The 16082-nt window shown below is 30.1% G+C and overlaps 2 protein-coding genes across 2 annotated transcripts; both read left to right on the top strand.

Moving 5' to 3' along the window:
• Nucleotides 1–414: 414 nt before the first annotated feature.
• LOC146904254 (glycosyl hydrolase 5 family protein-like) lies at nucleotides 415–5518 on the top strand. Its single transcript, XM_085726329.1, has 3 exons — nucleotides 415–1073; nucleotides 3975–4572; nucleotides 5020–5518. Exons 1-3 carry the CDS (start codon nucleotides 498–500, stop codon nucleotides 5439–5441), a joined length of 1596 nt encoding a protein of 531 aa, XP_085582455.1. The 5' UTR covers nucleotides 415–497; the 3' UTR covers nucleotides 5442–5518.
• A 4037-nt stretch (nucleotides 5519–9555) lies between these two features.
• Nucleotides 9556–14681, top strand: LOC146904253 (glycosyl hydrolase 5 family protein-like). The gene is made up of 3 exons (XM_085730380.1): nucleotides 9556–10128; nucleotides 13020–13629; nucleotides 14260–14681. Exons 1-3 carry the CDS (start codon nucleotides 9556–9558, stop codon nucleotides 14679–14681), a joined length of 1605 nt encoding a protein of 534 aa, XP_085586506.1.
• The last annotated feature ends 1401 nt before the right edge of the window (nucleotides 14682–16082 follow it).

The raw sequence follows: 16082 nt of genomic DNA, 5'->3' as shown, positions 1-16082 counted from the left end.
TTTTTTTGAATAAGAGACCACCTATAAGTGGGGTGTTCGGGATTCGAATTCCGGTCCCTGCATATAATATGCATTATCTCTTACCAAGTGAGCTAGGTTTACATGGACACTAAGAGATGACCTCTATTAACGGCATATTCATTCTTTTTTTTTTTTTTTTGAATAAAAAGGCATATTCATACTAAAATTACAAAAGGAAAAATAATCAATCTTATCATTTATATCTACGCTCATAATCATTATAACAAATAACGTGGCCAAAATATTTTTCTTTTTTTACTAAGAGATCACCTGTAATAAAGGCATATTCATACCTTTTATTTATTTTTTGAATATTCATACTAAAATTACAAAAGGAAAATTAATCAATCTTATCATTTATATCTACGCTCATAATCCTATATAAGCACAAAACATGTAATCAAGGTGACTAAACTAAAACTCAAAAACCTATTTTACAAATTTCTACCTTCTCACATCATAAGTTTTAAAATTTCATGATGGGAGGAAAACCTTTGATCTTAATTTTACTTTTGGCATTTTCAATTTTTGCATCACATTCAAATTCTCTTCCTCTCTCAACCAACAAGAGATGGATAGTAGATGAGACGGGGAAGAGGGTGAAGCTACATTGTGTCAATTGGTCAAGTCACCTAAATGCAATGGTAGCTGAAGGTCTTGAGATAAAACCCTTAAAAGATCTTATAAGTCAATTGAAGGAACTAGGGTTTGATTGTGTTAGATACACATGGGCAACTCATATGTTCACACGTTACTCAAATTATAAAGTTGGAGAAAATTTAGACAAATTGAATCTCACTAGTTCTAGGTTAGGAATTGGTTTTTATAACCCTTCTTTGGAGAATATTACCCTTGTGGAAGCATTTGATTTTGTGATTGATGAGTTTGGGAGACAAGGTATGATGGTTTTGGTTGATAATCATGTCAGTGATCCTAAGTGGTGTTGTCACAATAAAGATGGGAATGGATTCTTTGGTGACAAATATTCCGATCCTGAAGAATGGTTGCAAGGACTTTCTAATGTTGCCAATCGTGTCAAAGGAAAATCTCAGGTACATATAAAACATTATTTCTTTCTCTTCTATAAGAAATGTAAAAATTTAATCTCTAGCTTAATTTTTTTTTTTTTTTTGAGAAGAATTTCTAGGTTAATTGTTCATTTTATCAATCATCTAATATATAATATGCTAGTTTTTTTTAAGGACTTTATATTATACTACTACTCTATCTATATTACTAATAAAAGGGTTACACAAAATTTTTAGGTAGCTTCTCTTCGATATACAAGTTACACATTGACAATTAATGGTTCGGTTGCAGGTTGATAAATCATGACTTTAGTCACTCTCTTTTGGCCTATTATTCTCAACTAATCTCTCACACCAAGTTTTCGTTTCATCATATTTATATATATATTTTTTTTAAATGTAAGAATGTTACCTATCAAAAACAAAACTCAAAATCTTTTAAAGGAAAATAACTTCAACTAAAAATCAACTTAATCAGAAATAATAAAAAAAAGTAATCAATAACATAGGAGAATACTCAAATAGAAAATCATACAAACGAGCTCTTTCTTTTGTTGTTGAAAAGATCATACAAACGAGCTCGTTAGTGCCCATATTTGTGCTATTTTTTTTAATATTGGGACTTAGATGTCCAAAATCAATCGAATTTTTTGAAGCACGGAGACAAACACGAACATCAAATACGATATTGGCACAGACACATCAATACCGATAAAATTTTGAGAAAATAACATAATTAAACGTAATCATAAGTGTCAGTGTGAGACACAACACGTGTCGGTGCAACATAGAACTAATCAGTTTTTAATTGGACTTTAATGCCCTAGTAAATTCAGATGCATGAATTACGAAAATGAAATATTTGTTCTTAAAATTGTAATTGATTGAATAAAAAAGAGAAGTTAAATTTAACTGATGAAATTAAATGTAATTAATGTTATTTTTTACTCTCCATCATTAATTATAAGGCTGTTTATAAAAGAGTTTCACCCATAAATATAAAATCATCTACGAATTTTTAAATATATTTATTACTCTTCTTTAAAATTTATCTCTTATTAATCCTACAAATTTGTCTTAAAATATTAAAAGTTAACATCGAATATATCTCCACGCAAAAAATAATTTAGTAACAGTCACACACATATACACATATCATATGAGACAAAAAACTGAGGTACGTAAGCCTATAAAAAAAATATTACCTTCATCCCCGAATACATAACTTTTTTTTACCAAACCAAAGGAAATTAAGAAAGTGATATTAATATTAAATTTATTTGTAATTACTATTATTTTTACAATTTTATCCATTAAGAAAGAGAGTTAGTTTATGTTTTTAACATAATATTAGTTGTTGATTAATGAAAAAGATTAAAATGAGTAGGGGTATGTTGGTAAAAAATAATCAATGTAGTAGAAAATATATATTAAAGGGGTTTTATAAAAAGGGACAAAAATATTTATTGTTGAAGAAGTTTTATAAAAAAACTTACAAACAATATTTTAAATGCAATGTATATAAAATGCCCTTTTAGCTCAATTAAAAGAATTAGGGTTTAAACCTGTTAGATACACATATGTTCATACGTGTTACTCAAATTATAGTTGGAGAAAATTTGAAAAAAAATGAACCTTCCTGGTTCTAGGTTAGGAATTGAGCTTTATAACCCTTCTTTGGAGAATTTTATCGTTGTGGAGGGCATTTGATTATGAGTTTGGGAAACTAAGGTATGGTGTTTTTGGATGATAATCATGTTAGTAATCCCAACTAGTGTTGCAACAATAATGATGAGATAGATTCTTTGATGAAAAATATTTCGACGGTCCCCAAAGAATAGTTACAAGAACCTCCTAATGTTTTTTTTTGAAGGAAGGAACCTCCTAATGTTGTTAATCGTGTTAAAGGGAAATCTCACTCATATAAAACATAATTTATCCACATTTTAATTTCGAGGTTAATAGTTTATTTTATCCGATCATTTAAAAAGTGATGTGGTATAATTAATTTAGAGTAATTTTTTTTTATCAAGTAGGAGTAATTTTTATTTTGTCAAGTAGTCTAGTGGTTTTTTTTGTTGAAGAAAGTTGTCTAGTGGTTATAATTCACTTTTTTTCAAGGTGAATAAGTGGGATGTCCAGGGTTCGAACCCTGACCCCTGCATATAACAATGCATGTCCCTGCCAACTGAGCTAACTTCACGGGAAGAGATTAATTTTTTTTTAAACACCGATAAGATTAAATACTAAATGGTATATAGATGTGTGTGCTTTAATATTATATAAAACAATTTTCTTTTTGTCTCCGCTAACATAACTCTCTTGATATAGATATGGTAGAATAAATCCTCGTGAGCTTAGCTCAGTTGGTATGGACAATGCATACTATATGCAAGGTCCGGAGTTCAAACCCCGACCACCACCAAAAAAAAAAAGATATGGTAGAATAAAAGGATTGAAGTTCAAACTTCGAATTTTTCACTTATTCAATTTAAGAGGTGAATTTTTAGCTTTAGATTATTCGACAACAACAAAAAACAATTTTCTTTTCATTTCAACTATTAATGTATATTGTTTTAGGAGATTTTAACTATTCATACAAGGCTGAGAAAAATAAACCATGTTTAGTTATAAACCCCCTCCACGGCTCCATTTCAAGCTTTCTAAATAAATAGGAAGTGGTTACTAAATCAAAATATCCCATTTCTGTGGGATAAATATAGTTTTATTTGTTAATGTTCGAGTTCATAGTCAAAAGATTTTTTATTTGGACCGTGACATCATCTCTTCGCTCTAAATTTTTGTTATCAAAAGATTAAGTATTCTAATTTATTATATAAATATTTCAAGAGTACTAGGTAAATCTACTACTCCTATGTATTATAATAGACAGAATTTTTCTAATGTTAGAGTTTTGAATTATAGGTTGTGGCAGTAGGGTTAAGAAATGAACTAAGAGGTCCAAAACAAAACATAAGCAGTTGGCAGAAGTACATGAGCCAAGGAGCAACAACAGTTCACAAAGAAAATCCCAATGTTCTAGTATTTGTTTCTGGCTTAAACTATGACACTGATTTAAGCTTCTTGAAAACAAGTCCTCAAAACACAAGCATAGGAGACAAATTGGTGTACGAGGTACATTCCTATGCATGGTCAACTGGGTCACCAAATGATTGGATTAAGAAACCATTGAACCAAAAATGTGCTGATGTAATGAATGGATTGAATGACAAAGCTGGATTTCTAATGAATGGTTCAAAACCTAATCCATTGGTTATGAGTGAATTTGGTGTAGACATGACTGATATGGATGACAAGAATCAAAGATTTTTGTCATGTATGTTAGCTTATCTTGCTGGAGTTGACTTGGATTGGGCTTTATGGACTGCACAAGGTTCTTACTATATTAGAGAAAAGGAAAGTAATATGAGTGAGCATTTTGGTATATGGAATATTGATTTTAAATCACTTCGATATCCAGATTTTCCTCAAAGGTTTCAACTTGTCCAAAAGAAGCTTCTAGGTATGTCATTCTTACTATTTAATAAAGTTGAATTAACTATGAAACGTTAATGAAATTTGCCTCTAAATTTAGTGTCTCTAATAACAAACATAGAAATGAAATTCTAGCATAGGTCTTAACAAATACATAGGTAGATTGGAACATGTAAAATATAATTGTTAAAAAATGGTAGAACCAAATAGAACATAAATGTGTCTAATTGCAAGAGATTTATTACAAGCACAGTAATTGTTTTTCTAAAGCAACTGCAAAGTGTAAAGACATCATTATAAGAGAGGATATTTCAACTAGGGTCTGTTTGGATTGGCTAATTTAAATTTATTTATTGACATAAGTTTTGTGAGACTCTCTGGAAATAAGTTGCAAATAAAGTTTTTTATCCAAATAGTGTTGTATAGTGGTAAATAATTTATGATGATGAGTGCATGTTAATTTTATTAATTGCAGAACCAAGTTCAAATTCAAGTAAGTCCTACATAATATATCACCCATTAAGTGGACAATGTGTGAAAGTGAACAATAACAATGAACTTGAATTGGGTGATTGTGATGGGCAAAGTAAGTGGAATCAAGAAGGGCAACAAATCAAATTGGTTGGAAATGGTACATGCATAGAAGCAAATAGTGATGGATCACAAGTGAAGGTATCAAATGATTGCAAGAGCAAGCAAAGTTATTGGAAAACATTATCAGCTACTAACCTTCATTTGGGTACTTTGGATGAACAAGGACAAAATTTATGCTTGCAAAGGGAATCACCAACTTCACCTAAGATTGTCACAAAAAAATGCATATGTGTGGATGATAATCCTGCTTGTTTGGACGATCCACAAAGTCAGTGGTTTCAACTAGTTACAACAAATGTGTAACTGTTTTTTGTTTTTTTGTTTTTTGAATAATACAAATAATGTATAACTGTTTGAACAACTACTATGTTTATTTTATTGTCATTCTCGTTAGACTTCATATGAGAAATAATTTATCCACCAAATTAATGGATTTTATTGTCAGTATATGGAATTTCCTGCACAAGTCCTTGCATTTGTGATTCATGTTGTGAATTCGTAAAAAAATCACACCAATAAAATACTTGATGTTTGGAGAAAATTAACCAAACAACCAATATCAACGTGGGTGAAAATTATAAAATACAAGCAAAAGTTAAAACAGCAAGAGAGGAGAGAAAAAGACACAAGATAATTTGTAAGACAATTGAGAAAGAGTAAAATGATAAGTTATTTTTTTATGATTGATTGTAACATTGCATTATTATTCTATCTATTTATCCAATGAGAGTTTTCGCAACTAACTCGCAAATCTAACTCAACAATTTGATTTCTTGTTTTACAAGTAATCCAACTATCAAGCCTACTTCAAACCTAAATTGCCAACTATTCAATGTCCGGGCATTGATTCAAACAACTGTGAACTAAATAAATAAATAAATAATATGGGGATTCATTTGTTTTGAGAAAAATGTTGTTTGATTCTTGACAATTAGCAGCATTATAGTGGTATAGCGAAAATTTGAATGAATTGTTATTGTTCCACACAATACACTATTTAGTATATAATATTGTCAAATAGCGATTATAACGGCGTTATCTAATAGAAAACGAACTAATGGATTTATATTAGGGGAAATAGTCACTTTGGTCTTTGAATGTGTAATGATTAGTTATAATAGTCCCTCAATGTATCAATATTTCAAAATAGTCTCTGATTGTGCACTTTATTAGTCAGAATAGTCCCTGACACTAAAAATAATCTCTCAATACTCATAACAACTTTCTTATAGGGACTATAATGACAATAAGCAAGTACTTATAAGGACTGATATTAAAATAAGTAAGTATATTGAAGGACTAATATGACAATATTAATGAATAATTTTAACATCAAGAACTATTTTGACTAACGAAATGCATAATTAGAGGCTATTTTGAAATTTTGATACTTGAGGGACTATTGTGAAATTATGAACTTTTCAACGAGCTTTTTGGAGTTGTACATTGTATACGTTGAGCTGCAGAGACTAGGTGATTATGCAGTATATTAACAATAACAAATTATAAATTAAGTATCCCTAATAAAAAAAAGTTATAAAATAAGTAATGTGTACACATTATCAACAATACTTGAGCATCCAAGCATCCAAGATGGGAAACTTCATTTTTTTTTTATGAATAAATGAGAAACTCCATTGTATATACTCTTACATAGTCTCATATTTATCTATCCTTCACAATAAGTAATAAATAAGGGTATAAATGAAATATAAAATTTAATACATTCTCCTAAAACAAAAAGATTTAATACATTTGAAAATAGATAAACATTTCTTATTTTTATAAAAATGACTCAAAAAATGAATACTTTCATTTTTTATACTAATAAGCATTCGAAACTCCCTTAAAAAAATATCCAATATTAATTACGATCATGATCCAACAACCACATATTGATTTTTTCCTTAAAAAAATAATATGAAATTAGATTGAAAGTCTGTATTTAAAAATAACTTTGACATGTTTCATTCGAAATAAACTGGGCAGTAGAACTGAGATCTCATAGAGTTTATATTTGTTTTTGTTAACCCTCCGTTTTTTGGAAGAAGGCCCCTAATACTCTAGAGGTCAGTTGGAAGGTAAGTAAAGCCTCAGCAAGAATTGTTTCACCCAGAAGACAAACTAAAGTTCTCCTAAACAATTTGTCATTTGGTGGAATTCATGAACCACTTCAGTCAAATTGCATGGTTCAAATTAATTTATATTTATTAAAAGAGTTTGTCTAATATGTGTAATATTGCACATGTTAAAGCAACAAAAAATAATAATTTAATATTAGAAACAACAATTATTTGTTAAAAGTTATATATTTTAAACGTCTTTAACATGTGTAAACTTGCACATGATATAAAAATCCTACAATGAATCCTTATGAGTTAACGATAAAGTATCATTTATTGTGATATCTCATATTTAATGATTATTGATATTTTTATTTTATAATTCAATTTTTTGTTTTTTTAATCAATTACTACATCTCTAAGACAAACTTTGGGCCTCTAATAAGCTGGAGGAGATTCCCTAGACCCAATTGTTTGATAAAGTTTATATATTTGAAATTTTCAAGGTTTTTTTGTAGTACATTGTATTGTATAGTTTTTTTTTGTGTGTGTAGAGAATTGATAGTCATTTTTTTTATTTATACTTAATGCATATGCCAAAATTGCTTCATGATTTTTTCTACAAAAGAAAATAAAAATAAAAAGCACCTCTATTAAAGGCATATTCAAACTAAAATTAGAAAAGGAAAACTAATCAATCTTATCATTTATATCAAGCTCATAATCATTATAACAAACAATGTGGCCAAAATATATTTTTCTTTTTTTTCTAAGAGATCACCTCTATTAAAGGCATATTCATACTTTCTTTCTTTTTTTTTTTTTAATAAAAAGACATATTCATACTAAAATTAGAAAAGGAAAAATAATCAATCTTTTTTTTTTTTTTGACAAAAACAAAACGATATTCATTCATTCAAATTGATAGAGTACATCAGATACAAACATCGCTAAAAACGTAAAGGGTGAATCTGCGAACAAACTCACAGCACCCAAGTTAATAGCATAAAACGGCAAAATGCCTACAAAAAATATGATAAAACCTAAGTCACCGAAATTCACATGCTTCCGGATCTGCAACGTTGACGACCAAATCATTTGTTGAATTTGTAATTGACTGATGTCGATCTTTCAATAGGAATTAAACGAACACCGCGACAAGACGCAAAATCAAACGCCGCACAAGACGACGAACAACTAGGGGTGGCAAAACGGGTCTGACCCGCCGGGCCGGCCCGTTTGGCTCGCTTATTTTGGCGGGCTGAGTCGAAGTTTTGAACTCGCTTTCTATAGTTGGCTCGGCTCGGCTCGTCTCGTTAAAATACGGGGCGGGGCGGGCCGGCCCGCTTAACTCGTTGGAAACGGGACGGACACGGGGCGTGGCGGGGCGGCCCTCTTAACTCGTGTTTTAATTTGTTATTTTGAGTCTTATTTTATGTTTTTGGATTTATTTTGGTTGTTAGATATATTTTGAGACTTATTTTATGCTTTTGGGTTTATCTTGGTTGTTGAGTTTATTTATTTTGAGACTTATTTTATAATTTGGTTGTTGGATTTATTTTATGTTGCGCATTTGCCTTATTTTGCTATTAGTTTTTTTTTTTGAAGAAAGAAAGCTATTAGTTATGATGTTGAATTCGACAATGATAATTATCTGGTTTTTCACAAATTTACTTGCTACCTATTCTTTTATATTTTTTTACGATAAAAGCAACATAGTATTTTTGTAACAATTAAGTTGGAAAAAAATAAAAAAAAAAGTTTTTGTTTGGCGGGCCGGCCCGCCAACTCGCAAGCCCGCCACAAAACGGGGCGGGGTGAGATTTTGGACTCGGTCACAAAATTTAACTCGGCTCGTCTCGTCTCGTTTTTAGCGGGCTTAGACGGGGCGGGCCTAAATGGGGCGGGCCGGCCCGCTTTGCCATCCCTACGAACAACACAACGCCGCACTTAGACGACGAAATCACAAAAAAACACAAAAGAAGAAACTTGATCTATGTGAAAACCACTTATTTAGATTGAAAGAAAAGAGAAAAATAATCAATCTTATTTTCAATCTTATCATTTATATCAAGCTCATAATCATTATAACAAACAATGTGGCCAAAATATCTTTCTTTTTTGACTACGAGATCACCTCTATTAAAGGCATATTCATACCTCTTTTTTTATTTTTTGAATAAAAAAGCATATTCATGCTAAAATTACAAAAGGAAAAAGAATCAATCTTATCATTTATATCTACGGTCATAATCCTATATAAGCACAAAACATGAAATCGAGGGGACTAAACCAAAACCCAAAAACCTATACAAATTTCTACTTTCTCACATCATAAATTTTAAAATTTCAAGATGGGAGGAAAAATTTTGAGCTTAATTTTACTTTTGGCATTTTCAATTTTTGCATTAAATTCAAATTCTCTTCCTCTCTCAACCAACAACAGATGGATAGTAGATGAGACGGGGAAGAGGGTAAAGCTACATTGTGTCAATTGGTCAAGTCACATGAATGCAATGGTAGCTGAAGGTCTTGAAACAATACCTTTAAAAGATGTTATAGCCCAATTGAAGGGATTAGGGTTTGATTGTGTTAGATACACATGGGCAACAGAAATGTTCACACGTTACTCAAATTATAAAGTTGGAGAAAATTTAGACAAACTAAACCTCACTAGTTCTAGGTTAGGAATTCGTTTTTATAACCCTTCTTTAGAGAATATTACCGTTGCGGAGGCATTTGATTTTGTGATTGATGAGTTTGGGAGACAAGGGATGATGGTTTTGGCTGATAATCATGTTAGTGATCCTAAATGGTGTTGTGACAATAACGATGGGAATGGATTCTTTGGTGACCAATATTTCGACCCTGAAGAATGGCTACAAGGACTTTCCAATGTTTCCAATCGTGTCAAAGAAAAATCCCAGGTACATATAAAACATTATTTCTTTCTCTTCTATAAGAAATGTAAAATTTTAATTTCTAGGTTACTTGTTCATTTTATCAATCATCTAGTATATAATACACTACATTTTTTTAAGGACTTTATATTATACTACTACTCTATCTAATCTATATTACTATTAAAAGGGTTACACAAATTTTTTATGTACTCTCTTTTGGCTAATGGTCTATTATCTTAAACAACTATATCTCACACCATGTTTTCGTTTCATCATATTTAATAATGGGACTTGGATGTCGAAAATCAATCAAATTTCATGAAGCACGGACACAACACAAACACCGGATATGATATTGAAACAGACACGTCGACACCGATAAAATATTGAGAAAATGACATAATTCGATGTAATCATGAATGTTGGTGTTTTATCAGTGTCCATAGATCTAATCAATTTTTATTGCAATTTAATGCCCTACTAAATTCATGCATAGATTACGAAAATGAAATATTTGTTCTTAAAATTGTAATTAATTGAAGACTCTTGCTAGTCTCACCCCATATAATTCTAGTTACACCCAAATTTATTTAAAATTTTACAATAATATCAAAATTGTCCTCTTCATGTAAATTTCTAAAACCCCATCTTTTATGATCATTCTGAACGCTCACCCCCTTTTATCCACAAATCACCATAGATGTGTAACCAAGATCTGAATCAACATCTTTGTCATTGATCTGTACTATATTCATAAAGGTTAGTGAATTTCATGAATTTCATTTTCGATGAGTTTCTATTTGTTTATTGTTTGTTTTGGCATGAGATATGCCTGTTAATTTGATTTTAAGTGAGAGGTTAGTGTAAATTAAGTTTACGTATGTTCAATCTAGGTTAATATAAATTCAGTTTACGTATGTTCAATTTAGGTTAATGTAAATTAAGTTTACGTATGTATATAACAGATTAGTGTAAATTTAGTGTAAATTCAGTTTACGTACGTTCAATCTAGTTCAATCTAGGTTATTGTAAATTCAGTTTACGTATGTTCAATTTGGGTTAATGTAAATTAAGTTTACGTATGTATATAAGATGTTAGTGTAAATTCAGTTTACGTATGTTTCAATTTAGGTTAATGTAAATTAAGTTTACGTATGTATATAAACAGATTAGTGTAAATTCAGTTTACGTACGTTCAATCTAGGTTAATGTAAATTCAGTTTACGTATGTTCAATTTGGGTTAATGTAAATTAAGTTTACGTATGTATATAATAGGTTAGTTAAAATTACGTACGTTCGATCTAGGTTGATGTAAATTAAGTTTACTTATGTTCTAGGTTGATGTAAATTAAGTTTACTTATGTTCAATTTTTTTTTTTTGGTCAGGTAGCCTAGTGGCTAGAATTCACCTTATAAGGTGAATTAGAATTCACCTTATAAGGTGAATAAGTGGGGTGTCCGGGGTTCGAACCCCAGCCCCTGCATATAATAATGCATTGTCCTACCAACTGAGCTATGCTCACGGGACTACTTATGTTCAATTTACGTTAATGTAAATTAAGTTTACGTATGTATATAAGAGCGATAGCTTTCGAAAACGAATTAGGATTACGTTTCTAGGTTTCAATGATTAAGCGATATCTTAAGCAATGGATGAAAGGATTTTAGATTAATTTGAATTTTTATTTTAGTTTAAGGGTATATTAGTCAGTCTGGGGTGTAACCTGTGTTTTTTGGGGTATGAGTAGCATTAGTCTTAATTGAATCGAGAAAAGAAGTTAAATTTAACTGATGAAATTAAAAGTGATTAATGTTATTTTTTACTCCCCTTTCTTAATTATTATACCGTTTATAAAAGAGTTTTGTCCTTCCTCTTGAGCTTAGCTCAGTTGTTAGGGACAATGCATAATATATACACGTCCGGTGTTCAAACCCCGGCCACCACAAAAAAAGAGAGATTAGTCCCTAAATATAAAATTGTCTACACATTTTAGATATATTTATTACTCCTTTTTTAAAATTTATCTTTTATTAATACTACAAATTTGTCTTAAAATATTAAAAGTTAACATTGAATATATCTACACACATAGGATAATTTAGCAACAGTCACACACATATGAGATAAAAAAACTAGGGTACATTAACCTATAAAAAAAAAATATTACCTCCGTTTTAATAAAACATAATTCATTTTAGGGTTTAGGTCATAAAACATAATTTATCCACGTTTTAGTATCCAGGTTAATAGTTCATTTTATCAATCATCTGAAAAGTGATGTGGTATAAATTAATTTAGAGTAAATTCTTTAAGAGGAATGCTATACGACACGACATTCATAGCGCACGAATTTGCACGACACGTTCATATACAAGTAGGAGTATCTCTTTTAATGGTGCTAGCTTATAATATTTTTAAATAACACATGAAACTAGTTTATTATATAAACATCAAAGAAGATAAAATGTGGTATTTAGCCTTGTGTGGTGCAACACTTATTTCACCATTTGACGGTCAATATGGAGGTCAGCAACTCACTGCATGCTACAGTGACAGGGAGAAAAATGTTTGTTATTTCTCATAAACAAACATCTGCTGGACCAAATCGATCACTTTGAGTAAAATCCATATTAAATAAGAACTCAAATCATTACAAAAAACTAATTCGTGCAATTTTGACGACAATTTTAATCGTGCACTTTAGCTTTTTCCATTCTTTAAACACTAGATAAGATTAACACCACCGGATATAATTAATTGTTTATGGTTTAGGGTTTAGGTCCCTTAACCCTAAACCCATAAACAATCAAGTTTTTTAATGTTTGAGTTTTGAATCATCGTTGTGGCAATAGGGTTAAGAACCCTAAACCCAAAAACAAACAATTTTTCTAATGTTAGGGTTTTGAATTATAGGTTGTGGCTATAGGGTTAAGAAATGAACTAAGAGGTCCAGGTCAAAACATAAGCAGTTGGCAGAAGTACATGAGCCAAGGAGCAACAACAGTTCACAATGAAAATCCCAATGTTCTAGTCTTTATTTCTGGCTTTAACTATGACATTGATTTAAGCTTCTTGAAAACAAATCCTCTAAACATAAGCATAGGAGACAAATTAGTGTACGAGGTACATTCCTATGCATGGTCAACTGGGGAACGAAGTGATTGGGACAAGCAACCATTGAACAAAAAATGTGCTGATGTAATGAATAATTTGAATGATAAGGCAGGGTTTCTAATGAGTGGTTCTAACCCTAAACCATTGGTTATGAGTGAATTTGGTGTAGACTTGACTGCTATTGATGACAAGAATCAAACATTCAATCAAAGATTCTTGTCTTGTATGTTAGCTTATCTTGCTGGGGTTGACTTGGATTGGGCATTGTGGACTGCACAAGGTTCTTACTATATTAGAGATAAAGAAAGTAATGCGAGTGAGCCTTTTGGTATATGGAATATTGATTTTAAATCACTTCGATATCCAGATTTTCTTCAAAGATTTCAACTTGTGCAAAAGAAGCTTCTAGGTATGTCATTTTTAATACTTTTGTTTTTTTTTTTTTTTTACAGTCATTTTTACTACTTGATAAAGTTGAATTGACTATGAAAAATTAGAGGGGTAGAGAATGAAATTTGCCTCTAAATTTAGTGTCTCTAACACTTTTGAGATGAAATTTGAGACTTATTTCATACTTGTTCATTTATAACTTTTTGTTAACAAGTATAATTGACATATACAGGAATGAAATTATAGCATAGGTCATAACAAATACACAGGTAGATTGGAACATATAAAATATAATTGTTTAAAAATGCAAAGACTTCATTATAAAAGAGGATATTTCAACTAGGGTTTGTCTGAATTGATTAATTTAAATTTATTTATCGACATAAGTTTTGTGAGGCTGTTTGAAAGAAGTTATAAAAACTTTTTATGACACTTTTCGTAAGGTTTACTTTTTTCAGTTTAGTATTTTCATAATGTTCATCAAGATAGCATATAAGAACATCTTATAGCATAAACGAAAACGACATTATTTTATTTCATCTTTTACTCTAAAAATAGTCTATGTAAGGTTATACATAAGTCTTTATCATTATAATTGTTTCTACTATAAATTGCAAATTAATAAGTTGTTTATCCAAATAATTTGCAGAACCAAGTTCAAATTCAAGCAAATCCTACCTAATATATCACCCATTAAGTGGACAATGTGTGAAAGTAAACAATAACAATGAACTTGAATTGGGTGATTGTGAGTGGGCAAGTAAATGGAATCAAGAAGGGCAACAAATCAAATTGGTTGGCAATGGTACATGCATAGAAGCAAATAGTGATGGATCTCAAGTGAAGCTATCAAATGATTGCAAGAGCAAGCAAAGTTTTTGGAAAACATTATCAGCAACTAATCTTCATTTGGGTACTTTGGATGAACAAGGACAAAATTTATGCTTGCAAAGAGAATCACCAACTTCACCCACGATTGTCACAAAAAAATGCATATGTGTGGATGATAATCCTGCTTGTTTGGACGATCCACAAAGTCAATGGTTTCAACTAGTTACAACAAATGTGTAACTGTTCTTTGTTTTGTTTTGTTTTGTTTTGAATAATACAAATGTGTAACTGTTTTACTTCATATGAGAAATAAATTATCCACTGTATTCACTAGGGTTTTTCCTGCATGAGTCCCTACATTGTGATGCGTATTTTTTTCTTTATTAGGAACTAGCGTCCAGACGGGCACTTCCGTGCCCGTCTGTCCGCTTTTTCTACTGCGCTAACGTATATATACTTCACTGTATTTTTTGTATAAATAAATTAATATATAGTTTGTCATTCACAAATATAAGAACTAAAAACCTGATGAATAAAGATTTATCAGTGCCCTTTTATCCGCCATTTATTTTTTTGGTATTGCAATAACATATGTATACAATATTTACTCTTCTTTGTTTAATTTAATTTTCACATAACTTTGCATATGGATCACATGAAATATGCATATCCTTATAAGTTCAGGGTAAATAACACATATTAAAACATAGATAATATAAACATAGATTAAAAAAAATTGCATTTTAAATCATACTCAACAACTTAAAATCAGAATCAGAAGCATTACTACTAATATTGTATTTTTATCATCACTAATATTGCATTTTTATCTATTGGTGGTGCTTGATGGGGAGGCCAAACATGAAATCAGGATCAGAAGCATTTCTCATTTTTTTGCATTTTATTTGATTGAAATGAATTTTATTAGTCGTTAATCAAAAAAACCCAAATTGTACGGGAAAAGGCTATAAAATATCATTTAAAATTATATCATTTAAAATAAAAAAAGTTGATTACCTTTTAAGAATTGCAGCTAATTCTTCGTACATTCCTTTATCAATAATTTATTGTCTTTCAAAAAACTACAAATTAATTACAGAATGTTAAATGCAAATATAATTTATGGAACACCATGTAGAAGAGTACTATATAAAGCTTATAACAAAAAAAAATGATCAATAAAGATATCTTGCTTTAACTTAGATGTTGTAGATTGATAGTTGTCCGTAGTTAATGGATTGTGCAAATTGCTAAAATAAATAAATTAGTTAACAAATTTTATTTTATATATGAGGGTAATTATTGATTTGTCTCAAAGTTGAATAAGTGATACATAATATATTTGGTAGATAATATTTTTTTAAATTAATGCAGTAAATACCTATTTTTCTTTGAATCAATATTTCTCTTTTCACAACACATATGTGTTTTATCTATTATTATATGTTGAACCCCACCCAAAAGAGTACACCTTCAGACGATGAATCTATTATTAAAAAAATATTAAGTGTTATTGAAATGATGATAAGGAAGTGCTTTAGACGATAAATATTTGTTTCATAGGAAGACGTGGTTTTCAACACTTAATTATCTCATATTGCCCTCTAGCGTCCAAACATGCATGTTTGTCCACCTTTTCTA

The sequence above is a fragment of the Medicago sativa genome, chromosome 7 (genome assembly GCF_051527215.1).
Source record: "Medicago sativa cultivar Bolivia chromosome 7, Bolivia_mono, whole genome shotgun sequence".
Lineage (NCBI taxonomy): Eukaryota > Viridiplantae > Streptophyta > Magnoliopsida > Fabales > Fabaceae > Medicago > Medicago sativa.
The sequence above is the reverse complement of the archived record's forward strand: the minus strand, read 5'-3'. Positions and strand labels throughout refer to the sequence as shown.